The sequence below is a fragment of the Hyaena hyaena genome, unplaced genomic scaffold, assembly GCF_003009895.1.
Source record: "Hyaena hyaena isolate Hyena2069 unplaced genomic scaffold, ASM300989v1 scaffold_637, whole genome shotgun sequence".
Lineage (NCBI taxonomy): Eukaryota > Metazoa > Chordata > Mammalia > Carnivora > Hyaenidae > Hyaena > Hyaena hyaena.
This window is the reverse complement of record NW_024081260.1, coordinates 93,406-118,231: the sequence shown is the minus strand read 5'-3', so window position 1 is coordinate 118,231 and position 24,826 is coordinate 93,406. Positions and strand designations below refer to the sequence as shown.

The window sequence follows — 24,826 nt, the reverse complement described above, 5'->3', positions numbered from 1 at the left end:
GGCCAGAAGACTTTTTTGGAGACTCCGTATCAATGGTAAGCTCCTGCTTTTGAATCGATTCTCCTTTCTCAATTCCGATTACGTTACCTGAAACACAAAGGAGAGATTTCAAATGTCACGGGAACACACAGGAAGTAAAATTAAACACATCTACTAGAAGTACACAGCTTAACTATACCAACAAAACCGTTCCACACCATGTGAGGAAGACCGTGGGGGAGAGCGAAGGAAGAGGGGACCAGGAGTGGCTGCACTGGCCGGGGGTGGCTTGTGCGGATGGAGACGGTCAGTGGGGCGTGAGTCAATGACAGAAGAGGCCCAGGCCACAGCACGGTACAGGTGGGTGAAGGCGCAGGGCTGTGGGAGGAGGGAAGCTCACGGGGCCGTGCGGACGTGGAGCTGAGGAGCAGCTCGTGCAGGTGGCTCTGAAAGCCCCTGGAGAACTGAAAACTGAGGAGTCTGAGCACAGAAAAGTATCCTATTTCCAAGTACGCAGAACAAGCGTGTCTGGACACACGGGACACAAGACGCTGTTCTCATGTGGAGACAGAAACTCATGTGGCCCCAAAGACAGATCTACGCTTCTTGAGAAGGAAAACCTGGGAGTCTGTCAGGCCCGAAGCTACGCTCCGTGGGTCACGTGAGACACCCCAGGCAAACAGTCACCAACACAGAGCCGGTCTGAAACAGGTCTGCCCTCTCCCAGCGTCCCGACTCAGGGAAGTCCCACAACTGCCCTGCCTGCTCTTACAGAGGTGCCTCGCGCAGCATCCTGACAACCCCACTCCTCCCGGGTGGGAGATGTGGCCACTTCCTCAGTGCTCGGCACTTTCTGGAAAACAGTGAGACTGTCCCACTCAAGGCAGATTCTCTGTAAAGTAACCCCATTTTAGGACCCAGGGTGAAGGGCAGACCTAATCCTAGGCAGAGGCACTGGCCAACTGCCAAAATGGGTCAGCTTAAGGAGATTTTGGGAGCAGGGTGGGAAGGAGCCAAGGTCCAACAGCAGACATGAGATCTCTCATTGGCACCCTGCTGAGGAAGGTGATAGCTGCCCTGGGGGTCAGGGTGCCCACTGTAGAAAGGGCAGAAACCCAGAGATGAGGCAAAGCTGAGAAGCAAGCTGCCTAGAGCGACAGGAGCCTTTTCCTGGGCCTCCTTTTAGGACCAGGGTCTGCAATCATGACTCCCCAGACCACTCTGCCACACTGGTGAGAAAGGTCTCATGTCCCTGGTGATGTGTGGTTATCATAAAGTTTTGGGACACTTTAAAACCTTATGTCTACCTTAGACACATCTGTGTGCAGAATTCAAAGGAAAATTACACAAAGTACACATTCATGCAAGAACATGGTCTTTTAATTTTATTTTTTAGAAATTTAAAAATGCTTCTATTTATTAAAAAATTTTTTAAATTTTTTTAATGTTTTTTATTTATTTCTAGGAGAGAGAGAGAGAGAGCGTGCGCAGGGGAAGGTCAGAGAGAGAGAGGGAGTCACAGACTGAAACAGGCTCCAGACTCTAAGCTGGCAGTCAGCACAGAGCCCGACGCGGGGCTCGAACCCACGAACCGCGAGATCATGACCTAAGCAAAAGTCGGACGCTTAACCGACTAAGCCACCCAGGCGCCTCTAAAAAAATGTTTTTAATGTTCACTTATTCTTAGAGAGAGAGACAGCATGAGCAGGGGAGTGGCAGAGAGAGGGAGACACAGAATCTGAAGCAGGATCTGGGCTATCAGCACAGAGCCCGATGCAGGACTCGAACCCACCAACCCTGAGATCATGACCTGAGCTGTAACAAGATGCTTAACTGACTGAGCCACCCAGGTGCCCCAAATGTTTTTATTTTTGAGAGAGAGAGAGAGAGACAGAATTTCAAGCAAGCTCCAGGCTCCGAGCTGTCAGCACAGAGCCCAATGCGGGGCTCAAACACACGAACCGTAAGATCATGACCTGCGCCGGAGTCGGACAGTTAACCGACTAAGCCACCCAGGTGCTCGAAGAACATGGTCTTTTAAAGCCATTACCAAATATAAAATGTACTGTGGATGAGATCCAAACATCACGGCACATATAACAGAACTAAAACTCGTATCAGCATGAGAAGAAAATTTATAGATTATTACTAAAAAGCACTGCATAGGCGGGGCACCTGGGTGCCTCAGTCAGTAAGCATCTGACTTCAGCTCAGGTCATGATTTCATAATTCATGAGTTCGAGCCCTGCATCAGGCTCTGTGCTGACAATTCAGAGGCTGGAACCTGCTTTGGATTCTGTGTCTCCCTCTCTGCCCCATCCCTGCTTGCATTGTCTCTCAAAAATGAAAACGTCAAAAAGTTAAGAAAAGAAAAAGCATAGCATAGAAACATAACTGTTTTTTAAAAAAATTTTTTAATGTTTTATTTATTTCTGAGAGATAGATAGATAGAGAGAGAGCGTGAGCAGGGGAGGGTCAGAGAGAGAGGGAGACACAGAGTCGGAAGCAGGCTCCAGGCTCTAAGCTGTCAGCACAGAGCCTGATGCGGCGCTCGAACCCAGGAACTGTGAGATCATGACCTGAGCCGAAGTCGGACGCTTAACCGACTGACCCAGGTGCCCCAAACATAAGGGAAAAAGGTGTGCTTTTTAGTCCGGACAACACAATGACTTCATGCTTCAGCTCCACATACACGGAGTGATAAAAAGAAAAATTAATCTAAAACATGTCTGTGCTACAAAAACAAGACAAACATCTCTGTGGACCAAAAGGGGACAAAATCACAGAATAGCAGCTACAGTTGAAGCCATGGGCTTGGTTATAGCTCACGGCTGACGCCAGAGTCTGCATGGGACACAGGCACACACATAAGCCCGTGGACAGCACTGCGGCCAACAATCCTGTAGGGACACCTGTGGGGACACTTGTGGGGACATTTGTGGGGACACTGATGGTCTGTGTTTCCCTGCATGACACTGGAGCCCTGGTTCTGGGGTAGGAGGGGCCACAGGTAACCACAGAATTGCTATGGAAGGGAGAACGTGAGGCAGATCAGAATGAACTCAAAATGAGCCCAGAGGTGAACATGTCAAAACAAGTGAACAGGATACTAGGAAAAGATGAGTACAAAGTCGCCACTTGGAACATCGACTCCGATCCAGATGAAATTATTCTCAACAAAATCCTGAAAAGATGAAAGATACCTAAAAGAGACAGCTGACGACACAGTATCCATGTCGCATAAGCACAGAATTATGAAGTAAAATCAGCAAAAATGGAACAAAACACAACAAAAACGGAATAGACACTACAAAAACTGGATAGAGATTTTAGAAGTGGATAAACCGGAGACTGAGAGAATCAACTGGAACATAACAGGACTCCCCTGGGATGCACCACAGAGGCAAAGAAATAAAGTATATGAAAAAGCAACCAAACAAAATGAACAGATGATAAATAGGTCCTCACCAGTATGTTCTGGGAGTCCCAGAAGGAAATACATAAGGAACAAACAAACTAACTACCACATTATTTAAAGAACTGATAGGGGCACCTGGGTGGCTCACTTGGCTGAGCGTCCAGCTTCGGCTCAGGTCATGATCTCACTGTTCTGAGTTCAAGTCCCGCGTCAGGCTCTGTGCTGACGGCTCGGATTCTGTGTCTCCCTTTCTCTCTCCTCCTCCCTCACTCATGCTCTGTCTCTGTCTCTCAAAAATAAATAAACATTAAAAAAAATTTATAAAATTTTTTTTTAATAAAAAAAAAAGGAACTGATAGCTGAGAATTTTCCAGAACTGAAGAAAAACATGGGTCCTTAGAACAATAGGACATTTATGGGCCAAGCAAAATATAAAAATATATAAAAAATAAAATCCTATCAGGACACAATTTCTAGTGAAACTTTAGCTCATAAAAGTTAAGAGTAAATATAAACACTATCAATGAGAAAAGTAGTGTTACAAAAAGTAGCTAAGTTACAAAAGCACTGAGACTGACAGGAGCACTTACAAGCAAATTACAGAAGCTAGGAGAGTAGCTACTAGAAGCAATAGTACTAGCAGTACCTTCAAATCCTAAGGAAAAAACCTGTCATTTCGAATTTTACTCTAGCTTAAATTGGGATTAAAAAGGAAGGACAAAATTCAGCTATTTTCAGACAAGCAAAGACAGTCTACTCACAAAGAGCCTAAAATAATTATTAAAGAATGAACTTCAGTGAGACTGAACCCACAGGAAAGTGCTGGCATACGGAATGTTGCCTTGGTAACTGATATGTCATAAACTTACCATAGAAAATTGATTTTACATTTTATTCTTAAAGTTTACTTTTATTTATTTTGAGAGAGAGAGAGAGTGAGTGCGGGGAGGGGCAGAGAGAGACGGAGGCAGAATCCCAAGCAGGCTTGATGTGGGGCTAGAACTTAGGAACCGTGAGATGATGACCTGAGCTGAAATCAAGAGTTGCACGTTTAACCAACTGAACCACCCAGGTGCCCCATTTCACATTTTATTTTTTTTTTATTATTATTTTTTTTATGATTAGATCACATTTATATTTCTATACATATAAAAAAGTGTGACATAAATATATACTTTGTAGACAGTATTTGTTAAAGGAATGCAAGAGGTCATGTCTTCTTCAGAAAGCCTAGTCATTGCAGAACTTCCGTTCTTTTTCCAAATCCAGTGTTTCTTTAAGCAATAATTTTGTGATTTAAGTAAATCTTTGTAATGCTCTAGGCCCATTTCACATTTTAAAAAGAAGCTGGTTTGGGGGCACCTGGGTGGCTCAGTCAGTTAAGCGTCCAACTCTTGATGTAGCCTTACGTCATGATCTCACAGTTCATGAGTTTAAGCTCCTCATCAGGCTCTGTACTGACAGGGCAGAGCCTGCCTGAGATTCTCTCTGCTCCTCCCCAATGCTCTTTCTCTCAAAATAAATAAACAAACATTAAAAAAAAGTCACTGTGCTCTCAATGTATAATTAACCCCATGAAAGGTTTTCAAAAGTGGTCTAAGACATGTACACTGATACTGACTTTGTTACTACCAGACCTCTTTAGAGAATTAAAGACATGTTTTTTTGTTTGTTGTGTTTGTTTTTTTTTAAGAAACTATGATCCTTAGTGGAACTTAGAGTTCAGGTGACTGTAGCCATTTACTTTCCAGGAGCTACATGATCAGATGGCCCACACTGTTCCAATTTCTACAGTGGCTGTACTGAAGTGTGCAGTTTTGTATTGTTTTAAAAATTATTCTGACTTCACATGCCATTTGTAGATTGTACCTACCACACTTAGAGTTTAAATTACGAAGTTTTAAAACTGCCCACGGACCTAAAGTTCTGAATACCTAACTTTAATTTCCCCACAAAATAAAATCTAAACTCATCTGTTGAGTACATAAGCCCTTCACGAGCCACTGGGTTCTTGACCTTAGCTGGCTACACATGTGAATCACCTGGAGAGTTGGGGGAAAAAAAAAAAAGCTTATGCTAGGGCCTCACCGCAGTCCAATCAAAAGCCAATTTCTGAGGCATTGATGTATTTTAGTTATCCAGATGCACAGTGAAGCTAAAAATGTCCCTGCCTACCTTTTCAGTTTCATTTCCTGTAACTTTCCATCTTCCTCATCAGTACTCAGGAATTAAGAACATGGGCCCTGGAGACGGCTATATTTAAATCACACATCTGTCATTTACTGGCATGACAGTCTGGTGTCATTTTAGGATACAAGCCGTGGCCCCTCCTACCCAAAAGCCTCCAAGAGCAGCAGTGATCAGCAGGCCTGAGTCATTAATCATAATGATGAACTTCTATCTTCAAGAAAAGGACAGGCTGTGTTCAGCTTACAAGCATTTCTTACTCATATCGGTAAGATGTCCATTAATAGGCGAACACAATCAGGTTTTGACCTTCACACAGCAAGCTTCAGTTCTTTAGGAAAACCCTACGTCAAACACCTTAACTTTGGAAAACATGAATTTCACGCACTCCTACCTATATGTAAAAAGTACTCTGCAGCCTTTAACAGTCTCCCTCAGCATAACAAAGACAACAGAGAAAGTCTAACTCAGGTTGTATAGCTGACACATTTCTAACGACATTCTTCATTTTCCCTTGGGAAGAGCGGGCATCACTTCCACCTATCAGATGTAGGAATGTTCCAACTCTGAACCTGGGATTCTTTGTTCCAGCCAGGCGAGGGGTCAGAAAGAGCAACTCTGTGGTCTTTTCAGCACCTCCCAGGGTTTTAGGACACGTGATCTCTCTTCATCCCTCCCTTCCTTCCGTCACCTTTCAAAACTGCCCCACTTTTGGCCCTCATAACGTCGACTTAAGCTACAGCAAGTCTTCAAAGTGGTCTTTCTTCTCCTTCTCTGATCTGGCTTATGTTCAGCTTATACAGCACCTGTTAGTTCCTAATCAAAAACCGAAAAAGTTCTCAGGCTCTCATTTTGTTCCAACCACTGCTCCTCTCAGCCAGATGGACCCACCCACATCCTCTGATCGTGCGTTATCCCTCTGCTTGGACTTCATCGCTCACCTTTACTCAACATTTCCTAGGGCTGGGATTTTCGCAGGATCCAGAGGCTAGTCTTACACACGGTGAAAGTTAAAGATGTACAGACTCCTTAGCTGGTCACGCACAGCCCTGTGTTCTGGCCCCTGGCCACCTTCTCTCTGCTCTTCTGTCTCTCCGTGCTCCAGTCATCCTGGCCTTTCAAATCCATTTCTTTCCCACCTGTTTTTGCACATGCTGTTAGGCTTGCATTGCTTTTCTGTTTATGGCTAATTTCTACTCTACTTTTAGGATTTAGCTCCCATGTTACTTCCTCAAAAAGTCCTTCTCTACCTTCTTCCCCCACACGCAGTCTGTTATGGTACATTTGTGTATTTATTTAATGCCTCTGTCACCAGACTACTGTAAGACCCATGGAAGCCAGATCATGTCTGTTCTGTTCACTATACCTAGTGCCTTGCATGGTGTCTGGCACATAGTAAGTATTCAACATGTATTTGTTAAATGATGAATGCTTCTAAGGTCTCCAGGGGAGTCATATGACCCGTGTCAACACTAACCACAATCCTGTTGGTGTTGAGGGTCCTGAGAGTCACCCTTAGGCTGGATCTCCATGGGTTGAGTCTGGAGATATGTTGCTTCCTTAGCTGGATCCAGAGGCACCGATGTCTCAGAAAGCATTTCCTGTGCACAGGTCTGGGTTGAAACCTGAGAACAAGCAGGCCCGTCTGGGCATCTGAAGGGCTCACAGCGCACATGATCCCAAGAGCCCACACTTGATGTTAGCCAAAAGGCCGAGAAGCGATGATCCCAAGAGCCCACAAAGCATCAGCCTGCTGCCCACTCCCAACCATCCCGCATGAGCACTTTTTCTACCTGCTGGCCTGGTTCGTCCAGCTCCTTCTCTAGATCCTCCAGCACAGCCACGGCCTGCTCCCCACTCTCTGGATGGTGCTCCCGCACCCAGGCCTGGAGCTCCGCGGGCAGGATGGTCAGGAACTGCTCCAGCACCAGCAGCTCCAGGATCTGCTCCTTGGTGCGTATCTCAGGCCTTAACCACTCACAGCAGAATACCCAGAGCTGGCTCAAGGCCTCACGGGGCCCAGGGGTCTCCTTGTAGCAGAACTGCCGGAAGCGCTGGCGGAATACTTCCTGGTTGTTTGGGCTGTTCCACTGTGAGCCAGATCCCCGAACCTTGGCAGGCCATTTTTTGTTGTTTACTCCAAAGAGCCCCTCTGACTCCTCAGGAGCCCGTGGAAGGAATGCTGCAGCCATTCGCGCTCCAATGGTCAGAGAGGAGGGCAACAAACGTGTGACCCTTCAGGACACACTCCTGAGGTTACAGAAACCACTGTTAAGAAGGTACACACACACACACACACACACACACACACACACACACATGCTAATTAAATAGGTGAACTCACCAAGTCTAATGTTTCTGTTCCGAAGAGAAAGAAGCCTCCACCCAAAATTAAAGAGAATTGAAAAAAATATATTTAAGAGAATCCAAACCTTTTTCCAAATAGAAGGAATGTTTATCGAGAAACAGCATTTTTTATAATAGTGAGAATATTGTTGGATCTCTGCTTTCCAAAAATAACACCAAAATAATTGATAACACCAAGGAAATTATTGCTATGAGTGCTAGCACTACCTTGGCAGAGTCTTAGCAAATCTCCCAGGGGTAAGGCAAAGGTCAGGATTTTTATGAGGTTTCGGCTGCTTAAGGCACACCTCTTGAGGCAGGAAAAAGATTGGGTAAAGATCATGACACCATAGTTTAGAGATGGATACAACAAGGTCAAAGTTTTGAGTTGAGGGTTTCAAAAAGTCTGGATCCTATCCATGGAAAGTTGGGAGTCTGGTACTCATTTGAGTGGATTTTTTGAGGGGTCATTTCTTGAAGCAAATATTATTTGCGGCTTTATCTTCTAGGGCAAGAATTTCCTGGAATAGTAATGTCATGTTGATAAAAATAGTGGAACTAAGTGTCACATCAAGTGAAGACAAATGAATAGAATCACCTTAAGGCAGGCAGTAGGCTGTGTGGGTGCTGATGGCTTCAGTTTTCCTCGTGGACGTGGACGTAAGCAAGCCTACCCGTTTAAGTGAACGGGGACTAATCCACGCGCACGGTGGGTGGTGGTGAAGGACCTGGGCCTGAATCCTGTCGTGTTCTCTTATGTGTACGGCTTCACCTCTCTAAACCTCTACTTCGCCCTCTGTAAACATCTTACCCCCTTTTTTTTTTTTTTTTGCGTATGGTTTTGAAACACCTTTAAAGAAAATTTCCCAAAATGGAACAGAAGAGTCCGTGCACCGTTCCTCCTGGTTCCCCCTGGATAACATTTTACAAAACCACGGCCCGGGAAAAACGGTGTAGGGCGGTTCGGGGCACCGACGGCCGTCGGTGATTCGGGGCCTGGCCCCCGAGAGCCCTCGGTGAGGGGCCGCAGCCCGCGCCTCGGGAGCCCAGGCCCGCGCGGCCCCGCCGGGCTATCTGGGCACGGGGCCCAGCACCTGACCCTCTGGGCGTCCTTCACACACACCCCCACCTCCCCCGCCCTAACGATGGATTTAGGGGGTTCTCCAGTTGTAGGGATCATTCAGAACACAGGACGCCGGGACTTCCAGGAGTTGACACCTTCCGAAGAGTAACGGCCCGCGGGGAGCCGAGCAGCCGGACCGCAAACCCCTTTCCCGTCACCCGGCCGCCCAGCCCCACCGACACCGCGTCTACGAACAACCGCAGCAGTCCCCGCAGGCCCGGGACGTCCGCACAGACCCCGACGGGAGGGAGACTCTCCCCTACTCCCTGTCGCCGACCCGGGGGTCCCCGGTCGCGAGTCTTACCCGGGTCCGGGGAAGGCGGACGTGCGCCCGCGAATCCGGCCCGGCCCGCGCCGCTTCCGGCGGCCCCTACTGTGCGCTCGCCCGAGGCGGCGGCGACGACTCGCGACGCGGAGGCGAGGGAGCCGGCGAGCCGGGGCGTGAGGGGGACTTCCAGACACTACAAAAGGTTTAAGAAAATCGGAATCTCAGGTGGAAAACAGAGTACTGGAAAATTTAACAGCTGATGCGCTGCAGCTTGTACAAGAAGCTTCCACTCTGGAGGTTCTTTAAATTAGTGGGTGGAGTGGGAGGCAGAGAAGCACCGAGGTGCTTTTGCTAACTTAAAGGACTAGCAGAGAACCTGCCTAAGAGGGAGAAAATGAATACGACTTCAGTCTTGAGGAGGCAAACATAGATGATCTGTGGCAAAGCAGATCACCCTTGTAGGAACAGAGATCTATTGTAAAGATGGTTATGATAGAACTGAAGACTGATGGCATTAACGCGGGGGGGGTGGGGCTGGTGTTGAGGGTATTCCAGAGTTTGAGATGGGTGAGAATGAGCACCTGCCCTGGTGCGGAAGGAGCTCAGGTTCCAGAAGGAAAGTGCATCTCCTTCTCCGGCTTTCTCTTTCGGCTCCTCTAAATCCTTGGAGCCAGTTGCTCCAAGACAGATGTCCTTTAGCTGGGATTTGATTGCTTTTCTTTGATTTTGCTTTCTTCCTTTTAAATTCTGTTCTCTTTCTTATCTGGTACCCAGTCTGCCCATACCAAAGGCTTTCTCTTCCTAGGGCAGAAGTATTATTTCTGGAAGATTATCAGCATCTGGATGACAGGGATCTATCTTAATCTTCCTTTTTATTATCTGCTGAGTTTGTATGTAAATGATTAACAAATGGGTTTTTAGTTGGTTGGTTGACATTAAAGCCTGAAAATTTTGAGGACATTGTGGAGGGAAAAAGGATTACCTGTATAGCTTTACAAAAGCATTACCTAAGCCCGAAAACAAGATTTTATTTTGCAGTGTTGTAATGAAACCTTACACAAAACTAGGGTATGTGACAACTGTATCAGGGAAATGTTAAGTTTTCCCTGCATTTAGGAATTCTCCCAAAAGATTCAGAGGAATCTTTTTGAACCACAGATCCATTCAAGATCATGATCGCTAAGGAGTTGAAGGGTTTAGCAACCTTGACACCTAAGATAGTCTCCAAAAGCCACAAACCTCTATTAATAAAAAAAAAAAAAAAAAAAACGGGGGGGGGGCAGAGGGTGCAAGAATCCTGGCAGAAATGGAGTAAATCTATTGACAATAACTTTTGCCAGTGCTCTAGGAAGTAATGTTAGTGGGAAATGGATACCCAGGGCCCCAAAATCCCTGAGCCAACTCCAGGAACTTTGCTGTTAGTGGCGGAGGTTCAAGATACACATTAAGAAGCAGATTCTAAAGGTGCTGGTGCTGAAATAGTTCTTGACCATCCTGTCCAAAGAGCTCCAGGCCTGTGTGCACAAGAAGCAACCATAATGTGGAGGAAGTGAGTGTACTAGGAAGCCTTGGGGAAGGAGTTTGATGATCTAGGAGACTGGATTAAAAAAAGAGCTATAATCTGGGTAGGATAGTTGAGGATGGTGGGGAGGGAACAAGGATGCAAAACTGGAATGAGTAGATCATTACTGAGCTAAAATCTCTGTGGTTCCAAGTCTGTCTCTTACTCCTGCTATCTGCTTTCCTATACTTGAGCTTCTTGTTCCTAGGTCTCCTGTTCTGTGTCCCTTGGTTACACTACCTGTGATGTATTTTCTGAAGTTCTATTTCCAATTCCCATTGTGGTTCCCTCACAAGCTCAACTGAATCTGATTTTCTCCAGGTCCTATGTTATTGCCTTGTACAGGAAATGTCTTTTTTTTTTTTAAATATTTTTATTTATTTCTAGGAGAGAGAGAGAGAGAGAGAGACAGCGTGAGCAGGGGACGGTCAGAGAGAGAGGGAGTCACAGACTGAAACAGGCTCCAGGCTCTGAGCTGGCAGTCAGCACAGAGCCCGACGCAGGGCTCGAACCCACGAACCGCGAGATCATGACCTAAGGGAAAGTCGGGCACTTAACCGACTAAGCCACCCAGGCGCCCCAGGAAATGTCTTTTAAACAGAAGTTTCCAACTCTGGCTTATAGGAATCCAGCTATGCCATCAATCTTAGAAATTCAGTGTGCTACCAGGAAGGTAAGAGCAGAATTCACTTAGTCAGACCATCTCTCCAGAGCACTTTTCCTGGCACCCATTTTTTTTATTTGTCAAAGCTGTAGTCAGGAAGTAAAACAATGGATACTTTTACTCTGCCCTGGGGTGGTCGGTGAAGGTTTCGCGGGAGTCACTGAGCTTTAAATGGACAGTGGGCCTTAGAACAAATGGAAGGAGAATCATCTGGGGAGCAAGAATTTAGAAAATCGAGTGATCGGTGTATGTCCTCCATAAAACTAAAATGTAACTGAAACACTTAAGTAAACTCATCAGACTTAATGACTTATTGAATCAGCAGAGAATAGTGAAAACTTATTAAAATGTGGAAACTGGATTCTCTCACTGGTGTAATAACTTCTGGCACTCCAGTCTTAAAAGTATTTGTGACTCAGTTAAATGAGAAATGGAGACCTGGATGGATGCTTGGAGTCCCTTGTGCTCACCTGAAACGTTGAGGGTCTTCTGTATTTAGTGCCTTCCCAAATCACTGTAGATCTGTCTCTATCCTCCTAAAAACTCTGGCCACAGGTTGTTTCAGCACCATCTTCAGTATTGAATAAGACTTTCCCCTGGTTTTTGAGTGTTCAATCTTTTCTCAGATTTCTATTGGAGCATATTAGTTTTTAAGGTTTATTCATTGATTGAAGTGGATAGTTGGTTTTTTTTTAATTTAAATTCAAGTTAGTTAACAGTGTAGTCTTGCCTTCAGGAATAGAACCCAATGATTCATGGGGTACCTGGGTGGCTCAGTCGGTTAAGCATCTGACTCAGGTCATGATCTCACAGTTCGTGAGTTCAAGCCCCACATCGGGCTCTGTGCTGACAGCTCAGAGCCTGGAGCCTGCTTCTCATTCTGTGTCTTCCTCCCTTCCTCCCTCCCTCCCTCTCTACCCCTTCCCTGCTCATACACACTTGTTGTCTGTCTCTCTCTCTCTCTCTCACAAAAGTAAATAAAACATTAAAAAAAAAAGAACCCAATGATTCCTGTCTTACATATGACACCCAATGCTCAACCCAAAAAGTGCCCTCCTTAATTCCCATCACCCATTTAACCCATCCTCCTAACCCTCTTCCTTCAGCAATCCTGTTTGTTCTCTGTATTTAAGAGTTTATTATGATTTGCCTCCCTCTCTGTTTTTATCTTATTTTTCCTTCCCTTCCCCTGTGTTCACCTGTTGTATTTCTCAGATTCCATGAGTGAAACTATATACTTGTCTTTCTCTGACTTACTTCACTTAGCATAATACACTCTATGCCATCTGTGTTGTTGTAAATGCAAGATTTCATTCTCTTTCATTGCCCAATAGTATTCCATTGTGTATACATATACACACAGCACATCTTCTTTATCCATTCATCAGCTGATGGACATTTGGGCTCTTTCCACAATTTGACTACTGTTGATAGTGTTTCTGTAACATTGAGGTGCATGTATCCCTTCGAATCAGCATTTTTGTGTCCTTTGGATAAATAACTAGTAGTGCAATTGCTGGGTTGTAGGGCAGTTCTATTTTCAATTTTTTGAGGAATCTCCATACTGTTTTTCTAGAGTGGTTGCACCAGTTTGCATTCCCACCAATAGTGCAAAAGGGTTCCCCTTTCTCCACATCCTCACCAGCATCTGTTATTTCGTGAATTGTTAATTTTAGCCATTCTGATGGGTGTAATGTGGTATCTCATTGTGGTTTTGATTTGTATTTCCCCAATGATGAGTGATGTTGAGCATCTTTTCATGTGTCTATTAACCATCTGGATGTCTTCTTTGGAAAAGTGTGTATTCATGTCTTTTGCCCATTTCTTCACTGGATTACGTTTTTTGAGTATTGAGTTTGGTAAGTTCTTTAAGGTTTATTTGAGAGAGAGAGAAAGAGAGAGAGCGAGAGCGCACGTATGCACTAGCACGAGTTGGGGAGAGAATCCCAAGCAGGTTCTACACTGTCAGAGTGGAGCCCAATGTGGGTCTTAACTCATGAACCTTGAGATCATGACCTGAGCTGAAACCAGGAGCCAGACGCTTAACCAACTAAGCCCCAACTAGGTGACCCTTTTGGAGCATATTATTATCAATGGCCATTGTCCCCACTTTATCCAGTTCACAGTCTCTTCCTCTTCAGTCCCTCTGATGTTTCATTGACTTTTGGTGATGGATTTAGTCTAACACTTACAGCTCTCATGAATTCTCTCCCATTTGTGTTCACTCTACTTCCAATTCTACATTTTCCTTTGATTCTCTTCTCATTCTTTTCTCATCCTTATAATGAGTAGAATAATCTAGTAAAGAAGTAGGTTTTGGAGTCAGAATATCTGGTACTGGGGTCTGTGACTTAGCAGACATTTTAGGTACAGTGCACCAGCAGAGAATGCTATTTATTCTTTCTCTAAAAATTCCTAATGTGGTCATTTTCTCTTCACATTTATTGCTATGTAACAAATTACCCCAAAATGTACCATCTTAACACATACCCATGGTTTCTGTGGGTCAGGAATTTGAAGGGGCTTGGCAGAATGTTCTGGTTCAAGGTATTCTCAAGAGATAGTGGTTAAGGAGTCCCTGGATGGCTCAGTCAGTTGAGCATCTGACTTTGGCTCAGGTCATGATCTCATGGTTCATAAGTTTGAGCCCTGCATTGGGTTCACTGCTGTCAGCATGGAGTCTACTTTGGATCCTTGGATCCTCTGTCCCTCTCTCTGCCTGTTACCCACTTTCATTTTCTCTCAAAAATAAACAAACATTAAAAATAAAAAAGAGGTAATTGGCTGGGCTGCAGTCATCTGAGGAAAGCTGAGGATCTGCTTTCAAGATCCTTCCCTCACATGACTATTGGCGGGATGTGTCAGTTCTTTAACACGGGGACCTCTCTGTGGGGCTGCCGGAGTGTCTTCACAGTATGGCAGCTGGTTTCTCCCAAAATGAGTGATCCAGGAGAAAGACCAAGGAGGCTGCAGTGCCTTCTGTGGTCTAGTTTCATACTGCTGCTTCCACCATATTCTGATTTTTGGAAGTATGTCACTAGGTTCAGCCAAGACTCCAGGGGAGGGAAATTAGGCTCCATCTTTTAGATGGAGTTGTGTCAAAGAATTTGTGGTTATATTTTAAACCACCACAGGCAAGTTTTTTAACCTCTATGAACTTCTATTTCTTCACCTGTAAATGGGGGACGAAAGTAAAATCTATCTTAGAGGAATGACTTATAAGGTTAAATGAAGGTGTCTTTCAAAAGTGCTTTATGTATGTTGTAACTCTTTAATACTCTCATAATTTTCACTGCAATTACTGCCAAAAATCTACTATTCTCATCTGTGTCCTGGATCTCTATTGTGTGTTATCTCCCCCAAACTGACCTGGTTATCTGTGCTTGATTATGTGAACCCATAGTACACAGTCTGGGGCATGCTTAAATCATCCTTTGCTCTTTCCCTTACGTGTCTCTCTCAGATAATAAGTTATATCTGTGTAGTCTTTTTCTTTTGGTGACAAAAGTAGTACTAGTAAGTACTTTGCTCTTTTTAAGCAACTATTTAGAGAAATACACCCACCTAGACAGTACAGCTAAGTAATCTGCAGGGCTCGTGCAAAATGAAAATGTGGGGCCCCTTCTTCAAAAAGCAGGAAAAACACTGTTAAAGATATTAAAATATAAGCCCTTTTTATCTTCTACCATCTGCTGTCTCGTAACCCACCATGGTGTTTTTGTTATTTAATGCCATTTAAAGTAAACAAGTATTAAAATTTTGAGTTTTATATTGCACAATGTCAGTTTTATTTAATTTTTAAATTTTCATCTCATTTCATCGCATTTCATTGTGGCTCGACGGCCAACATGGGGCTTAACCTCAATGACCCCAAGATTAAGAGTTGTGAGGCACCTGGCTGGCTCAGTCAGTAGAGCATGTGACTCTTGACCTCACGGTCATGGATTCGAGCCCCACATTTGGGGTAGAGATTACTTATAAAGTCCTATGCTCTACCAAGTGAGCCAGCAAGGTCCCCCCCGCCTCGCCCAGTACAATGTCAGTTTTAAATGCAAGTATAAAAAGCATCTGGATTCACCAAATTACACACAATTAATATTATAGCTCCTGTGTGCATACGTATATCTGATCTGTGGTAACAGTGTACGAAGCTGACAGGTACACATTCTACCAGAACTCTATCTTTAGTTGTTTTTTTGTTTTTTAATGTTTACTATTGAGACAGAGTATAAGTGTGGGAGCAGCAGAGAGAGAGGAGACACAGAATCTGAAGCAGGCTCCAGGCTCTGAGCCATCAGCACAGAGCCCAATGTGGGGCTCAAACTCACGAACCATGAGATCATGACCTGAGCCGAAGTTGGAGGCTTAACCAACTGAGCCCCCCCAGGCGCCCCTCTACCTTTAGCTTCTGATGAGTAAGGAGGAAGAAAAAGAAAGGGACAGCTGGTTGCTCTCTCTCCTTTCGCTTCCTGCCATCATTTCCAGTAAGCAGCTGCCTAGCCCAGGGAAGTAACACAAATAAGAACGTGGTGGGGTTTCTTGTTGTTCCTGTTTCTTGGACGCTGCCATTCGCCAGCATTCTAAATTCTGAACAAATTATGGTTCTGGCAGGAAATAGGGTCTCACCTGGCTGTCAGCACCCCAGCTTTCTCAGCTGCACATATAACATGCTTACTCTGTAAATGTAGAGGCAAAGTTTCTCTCCTTCTGGTCTAGTAATTAAATTGACATGAGACTGATAAACAGGAGAAAAATTTAACTATGTACATGTAGGAATCCTAAAGATATAAAACCCCTAGGCAATTCAGGCAATTGAGGTTTATATGCCATCCTGAATCAAGGAATAGGCCAGAGACCTGGGACTTTAAAGGAGAGGAAGGTAATTCACAGGGTGCTAAGAGCAGATGCTTGGTAACCAGACATTTGCCATGGCGTGTGGTTGAGTCTTTCAGATGAAAAAGTTATGTCTGGTAATAGCTCTTTTTCTGGTACAGGCCCCCTATCTAAATTATTTTAGGTAGTTAATGGAGAGGTAAATGTTTTTCCGAGTCTTCTGGGTCTTGAATGACTACAGCTCAAAATAATCCATGTGTCAAAGTCGTGCATTTTGGGGCAGCCTATTCTGCTCCCCTTCATAGTTACTTTGAATCTCACCAACTCTCATGAATCACAGGTCCATTGGAATTTTGTGTTCTTGGGGGATTATAAACGCTGTATGGAAAGGCCAGACAAACCCTTTGCGTAGGTGCATGTATTACTGTCCTGTTTTACTTATAGAACATGAGTTCAAAGATAAAATTTAGAATCTCAAGACTGTGACAACAGAGCATATTAAACCAAGTTAAGGCCTACTGAAAGCAGGACCTTCTGAGCGCTAGGGCCCTGTGTGACTGCCTCGGTTCCACAGCTTTGAAGCTAGCACTGCCTATCTAGGAGACTCACTGGGGAGACTTACAGGGAAAGCAGTTGTGAAGAAGTCTTCCAACACACAGGTGATACACGTAGGAGAAATATCCCCTGGAACACAGGGCAAAACCTTAGAGCTGCTCTGAGTATGGGAAAGCCTTTATTCATCTCTCCCCCCTTTCTGAACATCAGAGAACCCACTCTGGGGAGAAATTGTTATCACTGCAGTAAGTGGGAGAAAGCTTTTATTTAATGCTTTCATCTTGCTGGTCACTTGAAAATCCTTGCTGGAGTGAAACCTATAAACGTAAAGAGTGTGGGACCTGCGGGTGGCTCAGTCAGGTAAGTGTTCAACTCTGGATTTTGGCTCAGGTCAGGATCTCAAGGTTTGTGAATTTGAGGCTCATGTTGGGCTCTGTGCTGAGAGCATAGAGCCTGCTTGGGATTCATTCTCTCTCTCTCTCTCTCAAAAATAAGTAAACTTTAAAAAAAATGTAAAGAACATGAGAAAACTTCCAGTGCCAACACTAGCTTTATTCAGTATTACAGAAACCCAATGAGTGTAATAAATGTGGGAGAGCTTTTCAGGTGAGTTCGTCTCTGGTAAGGCCTCAGACTACTCCTGTGGATAAGAAGCTCTAATAATGGGCAACATATTCAGGCAATTTTATTAAGAATTCAGGCCTCTTTCAACAGATAATATGTTTGGAAAAGGATTCTATGGAAAGAAGCATGAGAAAAGCTTCATGGTCTTTTCCTCCTGACATGGCAGTTTTTTTTCTAATGTCAGACCCTTGTATGGAGATGATCCTTTAACATAGCCATTTCTGGTAATTGTCTTTTTCTCACTGACTTATGAACACTGAGTAATGTACAGAACTGTTGAATCATATTGTGCATCTGAAACTAACACTGCACTGTATGTTAACTACACTTGAATAAAAAAATAGATATGAATTAAAAAAAAAACCCTTTTCTAGTTAAACCCTCATAAATATTCTTTGCAGTACCTACACAGCAATAGTATAAAGGGTTACCCATTGTCTCTGGATGAATAAACTGTTGATTTGGAGAATCCTGCATCTTCACCTCATAACCTTACAACTGTTGACAAGTTATTTAACTTCTTTATACCCAGAATTTTCTTCAATAAAATGTGGATAATAGCTATTAAGGATATTATGAAGATAAAAAGAAGTTAACAACTAGAAAGCATTTTGAATATATGTATTTCTGTGTTGATATGAGAAGTTGTGCTACCGGTGAGTATTGATTCTGCCACATCAAAATAGAACACCAAAACAAAGAGTATGACTATAAAAAGGAGAAATAAGAAAGATACTAAAACCTCACAAATATCACCTGAGAAACACATTACAATTGTTTCCAGGATATGAATCCAAATCTTTTCCCCAAAATATTTATTATAAATACTTATTGTTATACTTTTATAAAAGTTGCAGATTCAAAAGACATAAACTTTACTGTCTTTGCAACCAAATACTCTTTCTTTTAAAAATGTGGAGTATCAAAGGGCACCTAGGTGGCTCAGGTGGTTAAGCATCCAACTTCAGCTCAGTTCATGATCTCACAGTTCATGGGTTCGAGCCCCATGTCAGGCTCTGTGCCAACATCTCAGAGCCTAAAGCCTGCTTCAGATTCGGTATCTCCCTCTCTCTCTGCCCCTCCCCTGCTCACACTCTGTGTGTCTCTCTCTCTCTCTAAAAAATAAATAAACGTTTAAAAAAATGTGGAATATCAGGGCACCTGGGTGGCTCAGTTGGTGAGGCATCTGACTTTGGCTCAGGTCATGACCTCACAATTTTTGAGTCTGACCCCCACATCAAGCTCTTTGCTGTCAGCAAGAAGCCCACTTTGGATCCTCTCTCTCCCTCTTATTGCCTCTTCCCAGCTCACGCTCTCTCTCAAAAATAAACATTAAAAAAATTTTTTTTAAATGTGTAATATCAGTGCTTTCAGATGGGAGAAAGGAGCTTTCAAATTTTAAGATTTTTTTTTAAAGACTTTTTTAATTTCAGAAAGTAAAACAAAACTTGGGCCTAGAAGAAATTATGTTTGAAACAGAGAAACTATGAGTTGAAATGAAAAGAAGAAGGAATCATTTTTGAATCCAATTTTGTTGTATATCATGAATTAAAAATTCTATTTTATCACCATTATTATTAATCTAAAAGATAAAAATCATGACATGGATAGTAAGATTTGGAAAAATAAATTTCATGTCAGGATGAGTCCATTTCAAGATGCTGACATTTCAAAAAGTTCTCGGGGCACTTGGGTGCTCAGTTGGTTAAGCGTCTGATTTCGGCTCAGGTCATGATCTCACAGTCTGTGAGTTTGAGCCCCACATTGGGCTCTGTGCTGGTAGCTCTGTGCTTGCAGCTTGGGGCCTGGAGCCTGCTTTGGATTCTGTGTCTCCCTCTCTGCCCTTCCACCCTCGTACTCTGTCTGTCTCTCTCTCAAAAATAAATAAACATTAAAAAAATTTTTTAATAAAAATACAAAAGTTCTATTTTTTAAATCAGATATAACTGACATATAACATTCTATAAGTGTAAGGTACACAGCACTGACTCAGTAACACTTATATGTTACAATACGATTAGCATTAGCTAACACCTCCATCATGTCACATAATTGTATTTTATGATGAACACATTTAAGATCTAGTCTCTCAGCAACTTTCGTGTGTGATACAGTACTTATCAGTACTACAATCACAATTCTGTGCATTATGGCCCTAAACTGACTCATTTTCTAACTGCAAGATTGTACCCTTTGACCAACATCTTCCTAATTCCCCCACTCTGCAGCGAGTAACAACCATTCCCGTTTTTATGAGTTCAGCTTTTTTTAGATTCCACATATAAGTGATATCATACAACATCTTTCTCTGACTTATCTCAAGTTCCACCTATGTTGTCACAAATGGCAGGATTTCCTTCTTTCTCATGGCTGAATAATATTCCGTTGTATATATACACCACACTTTATTCATCTATTGATGGACACTTGGTTGTTTCCTTATCTCGGCTATTGTGAATGCTGCACTAAACATAAGAGTGTAGATAGCTTTTGTGATAGCCTGTTTTCATTGACTTCAGATATATATACAGGTGTAGGATTGATAGATTATATGGTAGTTCTTTTTTAAAATTTTTAAGTAACCTCCATACTGTTTTCCACAGTGGCTACACTAATTTACATTCCTACCAACAGTGCATGAGGATTCCCTTTCCTCCACATTCTCATCAACACTTGTTATTTCTTGTCTTTTTGATACCAGTCATTCTGACTGGCACAAGGTAATATCCCATTGTGGTTTTGATTTGCATTTCCCTGATGATTTGTATCTCTTGGCCATCTTGTCTTCTTTGGAAAAATGTCTGTTCACCTCCTCTGCCTGTGCTTTATTTATTTTTTTAAGTATAGGCTCTGTGCCTAATGTGGGCCTTGAACTTAAGATCTTGAGATCAAGAATCGCAAGCTCTACCAACTGAGGCGGCCAGGTGCCCCACCTGTGTTTTAATATTTTCTCCCATTCTGTAGGAACAGTTAGGGGATGAGGTGGGCAAGGAAAGAGATAAATAGAGTGACAATCAAAAAGGGAGTTGGACTGAATAATGAGAGTAACAATGAGCGTCAAAAATAGAAGACAATGCAAATACATAGAAAGTCTGGGGACCTCAGAGGAAAATGACAAAGAAAAATAATATTTTTCTTTTTTTCTTTAAAGCTTATTTTGTTGGGGGGAGCATGCACACACAAGTGGGGAGGGCAGAAAGAGGGTGACAGAGAATACCCTCGCTGACTGTTCTGAGACCAATGCAGGAGTCGAACTCATGAACTGAGATCATGACCTGAGCCAAAGTTGGGACACTTAACCAACTGAGCCACCTGGGTGCCTCGAAAAAAAGAAAAAGTTAAAAAAGAAAGAAAGAAAATTTTAATGTTTGCTTATTTTTGATCGAGAGTGAGAGAGTGTGCAAGCGGGGAGGAGCAGAGAGAGGTGGAGACACAGAATCTGAAGTAGGTGCCAGGCTCTGAGCTGTCAGCACAGAGCCCGACATGGGGCTTGAACTCACAAACCGTGTGATCATGACCTGAGGAGAAGTCGGACACTCAACTGACTGAGCCATCCAAGCGTCCCCAAAAAATTTGCTTTTAATTGATGGTCTGGATAGATTCAAATGTACTGAGGTTAGAGGAAATGGGGCCAATAAGGAGATAATACTGAAAAAGAAAAATCTATGATATTTTAGAATCACTCTTAACTAAAGACAGCAAAAATCAAAGGAAAAAACAGTGTTTGATAAGTCTGAAAGATGAGGTACGTAATGTAGCTGCCATTACAGGGGAACAGAAAAGAGGTACAAAATAGCTTTAAAGGATCCGGGAAATTTAGAAAAGGTCATTTTAAGACAAAAGAGTGAGTTCTATTTTACAAAGAAAGTACTAAATGTACAGTACAAGTTAGGCCATGATATTATATGTGATGAAAACATAAATAGGTCTAAGTTAAGATACACTTTATGAGAGCAGTCTGAAAAGGTTGTTAAATGAGGTCAGGAATGCTGGTGTACAACTTCCTCATGAGTCTGCCACCAGAAGTGACAGCATTGTCATCCTTGGACAGTGCTGCCCACGCTGGAATGCTGTCTGCACCTGAGAGGACAGGTATCCAGTCGGATTCTTTGCTGCGTTTCTGTCTGAGGTGTTCCGCATGCTTTTGAATCTGGAAGGCCAGCACAGCTTTCAACTATCCTCTCTCAAGATGCATTCTGAGGGTGGGGCCCTGGAGGGCTCAGTCAGTTGAGCGTACAATTTCAGCTCAGATCATGATCTCATGGTTCATAGGTTCGAGCTCTGGGTCGGGCTCTGTGCTGACAGCTAGCTCAGAGCCTGGAGCCTGTTTCGGAATCTGTGTCTCCCTCTCTCTCCCCTGTTCATGCTGTCTCTCTCAGAAATAAACTTAAAAAACATTAAAAAAAAAAAAAAAAAAAGATGCATTCTGAGGCTTACCTTGCTCATGAATGGCCTGGAAGTCTAGACGTTTCTTGGCGTGGAATAGTTGGTAGCTTCTGTGCTGCCTGGTGAGGAAATTCTGAACACACTCCCATTACACATGTAGTGGCTACAACCTGGAAACGATTAAGGTTGGGTCTGTGAAGGACTCAATGACTGAACCAATACCTTAGAATGACACCTTATGGTGTTAAGCGTCCTAATCTCCCAGTTTGGGAGCTTGAGTCCAGTGTGGAGCTCTGAGCTTCGGAGCCTAGAGCTTGCTTCCGATTCACCCCTCACCCACTTGGGCTCTCTCAAAAAATGAATAAACATAAGAAAGAAAAGAAAGAGAAGAGAAGAGAAGAGGAAAAGAAAAGAAAAAACAGAAAGATTCCAGGTAAGTAACGCATACACGAATACACCGAGCCTGCTCAAGTGGAGCCCGAAGCTCCGCAACCTTGCTCCACGGCTGTACAGATGCTGTTGGAATATTCACTTACCTAATCACAACTGCCGTCCTGTTCCCTCGAGCTCTCTCTGCAAACCCCCCATGGGATCGCAGCCTCCTCCCCGCTCTCGGGCTGATGCTCTAACACGCGAGCCTGCAGCTCCGCGGGCAGGATGGTCAGGATCCGCTCCGTGGTGCCCCATCACCAACCGACGGCAGAGTTCCTGGAGTTGGTTCGGGGCCTCCCAAGGTGCAGGCGTCTCCTGGTAACAGAAATGCCCAACGAGGGGCGCCTGGGTGGCTTAGTCGGTTGAGCGTCGGACTTTCGCTTAGGTCATGATCTCGCGTTCGTGGGTTCGAGCCCCGCATCGGGCTCTGTGCTGACTGCCAGCTCGGAGCCTGGAGCCTGTTTCAGTCTGTGACTCCCTCTCTCTCTGACCCTCCCCTGCTCACGCTGTCTCTCTCTCTCTCCTAGAAATAAATTAAAAAAAAAAAAAAGCCCAACGGTAGGGCAGCAGCGGCTGCGTCCTGCTTGTTGGGAGTTCTCCCCGCACAGCCCACATTCTTGGCTCCAAGCGTGGTGCTGCTGTTTCACTGTCGGGAGATTTAGCAGCCAAGGTGCAGCCAGTACGGGCTGTCACTGAGTAAACGCTTATTGCACAGGCTGGAGGACGTGGCAGTCTCTGCTTGGGGGAGACTGGCTTTGGGGGTGGTTTCGGGGCTACTCCTAAGGCAAAACGAGGCACTAACGTACACAAATGCGAAAGGCTGCTGAAAACTTTTACTGGGGTTAAACCTGACCCATCAGCTGGAAACCCACCGAGTGAAGCACGGAAATACTAGATCCGAAGGAAAACGGACGACGCCGGTGAACTCTGTCGGGTAAACCCTGTAATGCGGAGAGAACGTGAAGCTCGACGACAAACGGTCTGAAAGGAAACTAGCACACCGAGCGCGCTGCAGTTTTCCAGTTCAAGCAAACGCGCAGGAGAGACTTCAGGTCACGCCTTTCTAGAAAACGACCACACTGAGCGCGGCTCCGAGCGTTCTGAGGACACGCGCCAGGGCCGCCCCGGGAGCCACAGCCTCGCACAGCCGGCGCCAGAGGGGAGACGACACCGGCAAGGGGCGTCCTCGCTCCCTCCCGGGCCTGCGGGGTGCGCACCTGCTGGTCCCAAACCCCAGCTCCTCCTGGCGCCGCCGCCTTCATCTCGGAATTCCGTTCGTAACCCTCAGCGGCAGCCGCAGAGACGTGAGACCCGGGCGCTGCGGACAACGCACAGCGCCTCCCGCCGCCACACCACCCGGCCGGAAGCGGGGTAGACACCGAGGGCGGAAGCCGGCCGCTTCCGGCCTCTCTGGGACACGCTCCTCTCGGTGGTGGCCTCGCGCGGCCCGGAGGGGCGGCGCCGCGGACTCGAGGCGCGTGTGGACGTGGTCCTTCCGAAAGACTGAAGGTGCTCGCACCCCTGTCCCCCACTCTGAAGCTTCCGGTGTCCCCTCCCGTCGTGATACTGTTAGTGACGTAATCAAGGTTAAGGGTTGAGTCCGAGTCCCGCAACAGCGCGTGTGTTTGCATCCAGGTTCCTGCACGCAGTGGGCTGTGGGGCAGGACGCTCCCCGGCTCCGTTTCCTCAGGCCCGGAATGGGGAGGGGAACAGCGCTCTACAGTCACGACGGGGGCCGCATTACACAGCACCCGCAGAAAAGACACTATGCGTTCAGTAGTTAACCCCTCCCCCATATAGGAATTGGGTTACTGAGATTCCATCAGGACATTTCTAATTCAAGGTAATTGAGAAACATGCTAAGTTATTTGTTATAAAGCCTATTAATGGAAGATTTTGTACATTAGATTATCATAATTCTACAAAGGGCGTGGTTTGCTAGAATTTTCACAGAAACACCTTCTGTATCCAGTGGGATATATAAGCCTTATATCGTTTTTATCCTCACATTAGGGAAAATGTGCCTCATCAAGTAGGTAAAAGAAGTCGAGCCAGATTTGTCTTCGTGTCATGAAATCACTGGTGGAGTTCCTACTTGTTGGATTCCTCTCTCCACTCAGATGCCAACCCTTTCTACCCGGTCGTTTCTGGAGAGAAGAGCAGCCAGTGCTCATTCCCTCAGCCTTCTTCCATAATTGTCAGTAGCCTGAGACCCTCTTTCTGTCAAGAGAGCTCCCCAGAATTGCAGTCTGGGTCCATTCACCCCAAGGAAGTGCTCAACTCCCTCCCTCCCCCCGTATGGGGCAGGAAGATCCTGGGTATGTTACTGTTTCCTCCAAACTCAAGGTTCAGTTCAGTTTGAGCACCTTTTCCCCCCCAATTTCTCCTCTCCTGTCTTGTTTGGATCTCTGGATTCTGGCCTCTTGCCTTGGAAGCTCTCCGGGCTTACC

At 44.7% G+C, this 24,826-nt stretch overlaps 1 protein-coding gene across 2 annotated transcripts; it reads right to left on the bottom strand.

The window, feature by feature from the left end:
• Positions 1 to 56: 56 nt before the first annotated feature.
• On the bottom strand, positions 57 to 23,730 carry LOC120249083 (zinc finger and SCAN domain-containing protein 23-like). Of its 2 annotated transcripts, XM_039257587.1 has the most exons (6): positions 23,594 to 23,730; positions 23,249 to 23,317; positions 22,481 to 22,691; positions 21,996 to 22,114; positions 7,378 to 7,834; positions 57 to 87 (listed from the first exon to the last, which is right to left on the bottom strand). In XM_039257587.1, the coding sequence occupies exons 5-6, from the start codon at positions 7,774 to 7,776 to the stop codon at positions 79 to 81; spliced, it is 408 nt and encodes a 135-aa protein (XP_039113518.1). In that variant the 5' UTR covers positions 7,777 to 7,834; positions 21,996 to 22,114; positions 22,481 to 22,691; positions 23,249 to 23,317; positions 23,594 to 23,730; the 3' UTR covers positions 57 to 78. The 2 variants fall into 2 exon arrangements, 1 of the variants encoding a protein (XP_039113518.1); XR_005532772.1 differs by lacking the exons at positions 57 to 87; positions 7,378 to 7,834 and having other exon boundaries at positions 21,931 to 22,114; positions 23,249 to 23,730.
• Positions 23,731 to 24,826: the final 1,096 nt, after the last annotated feature.

Bases quoted from the DNA above. Each gene is read 5' to 3' on its own strand.
- LOC120249083 (XM_039257587.1), bottom strand. From the start codon at position 7,776: ATGGCTGCAGCATTCCTTCCACGGGCTCCTGAGGAGTCAGAGGGGCTC.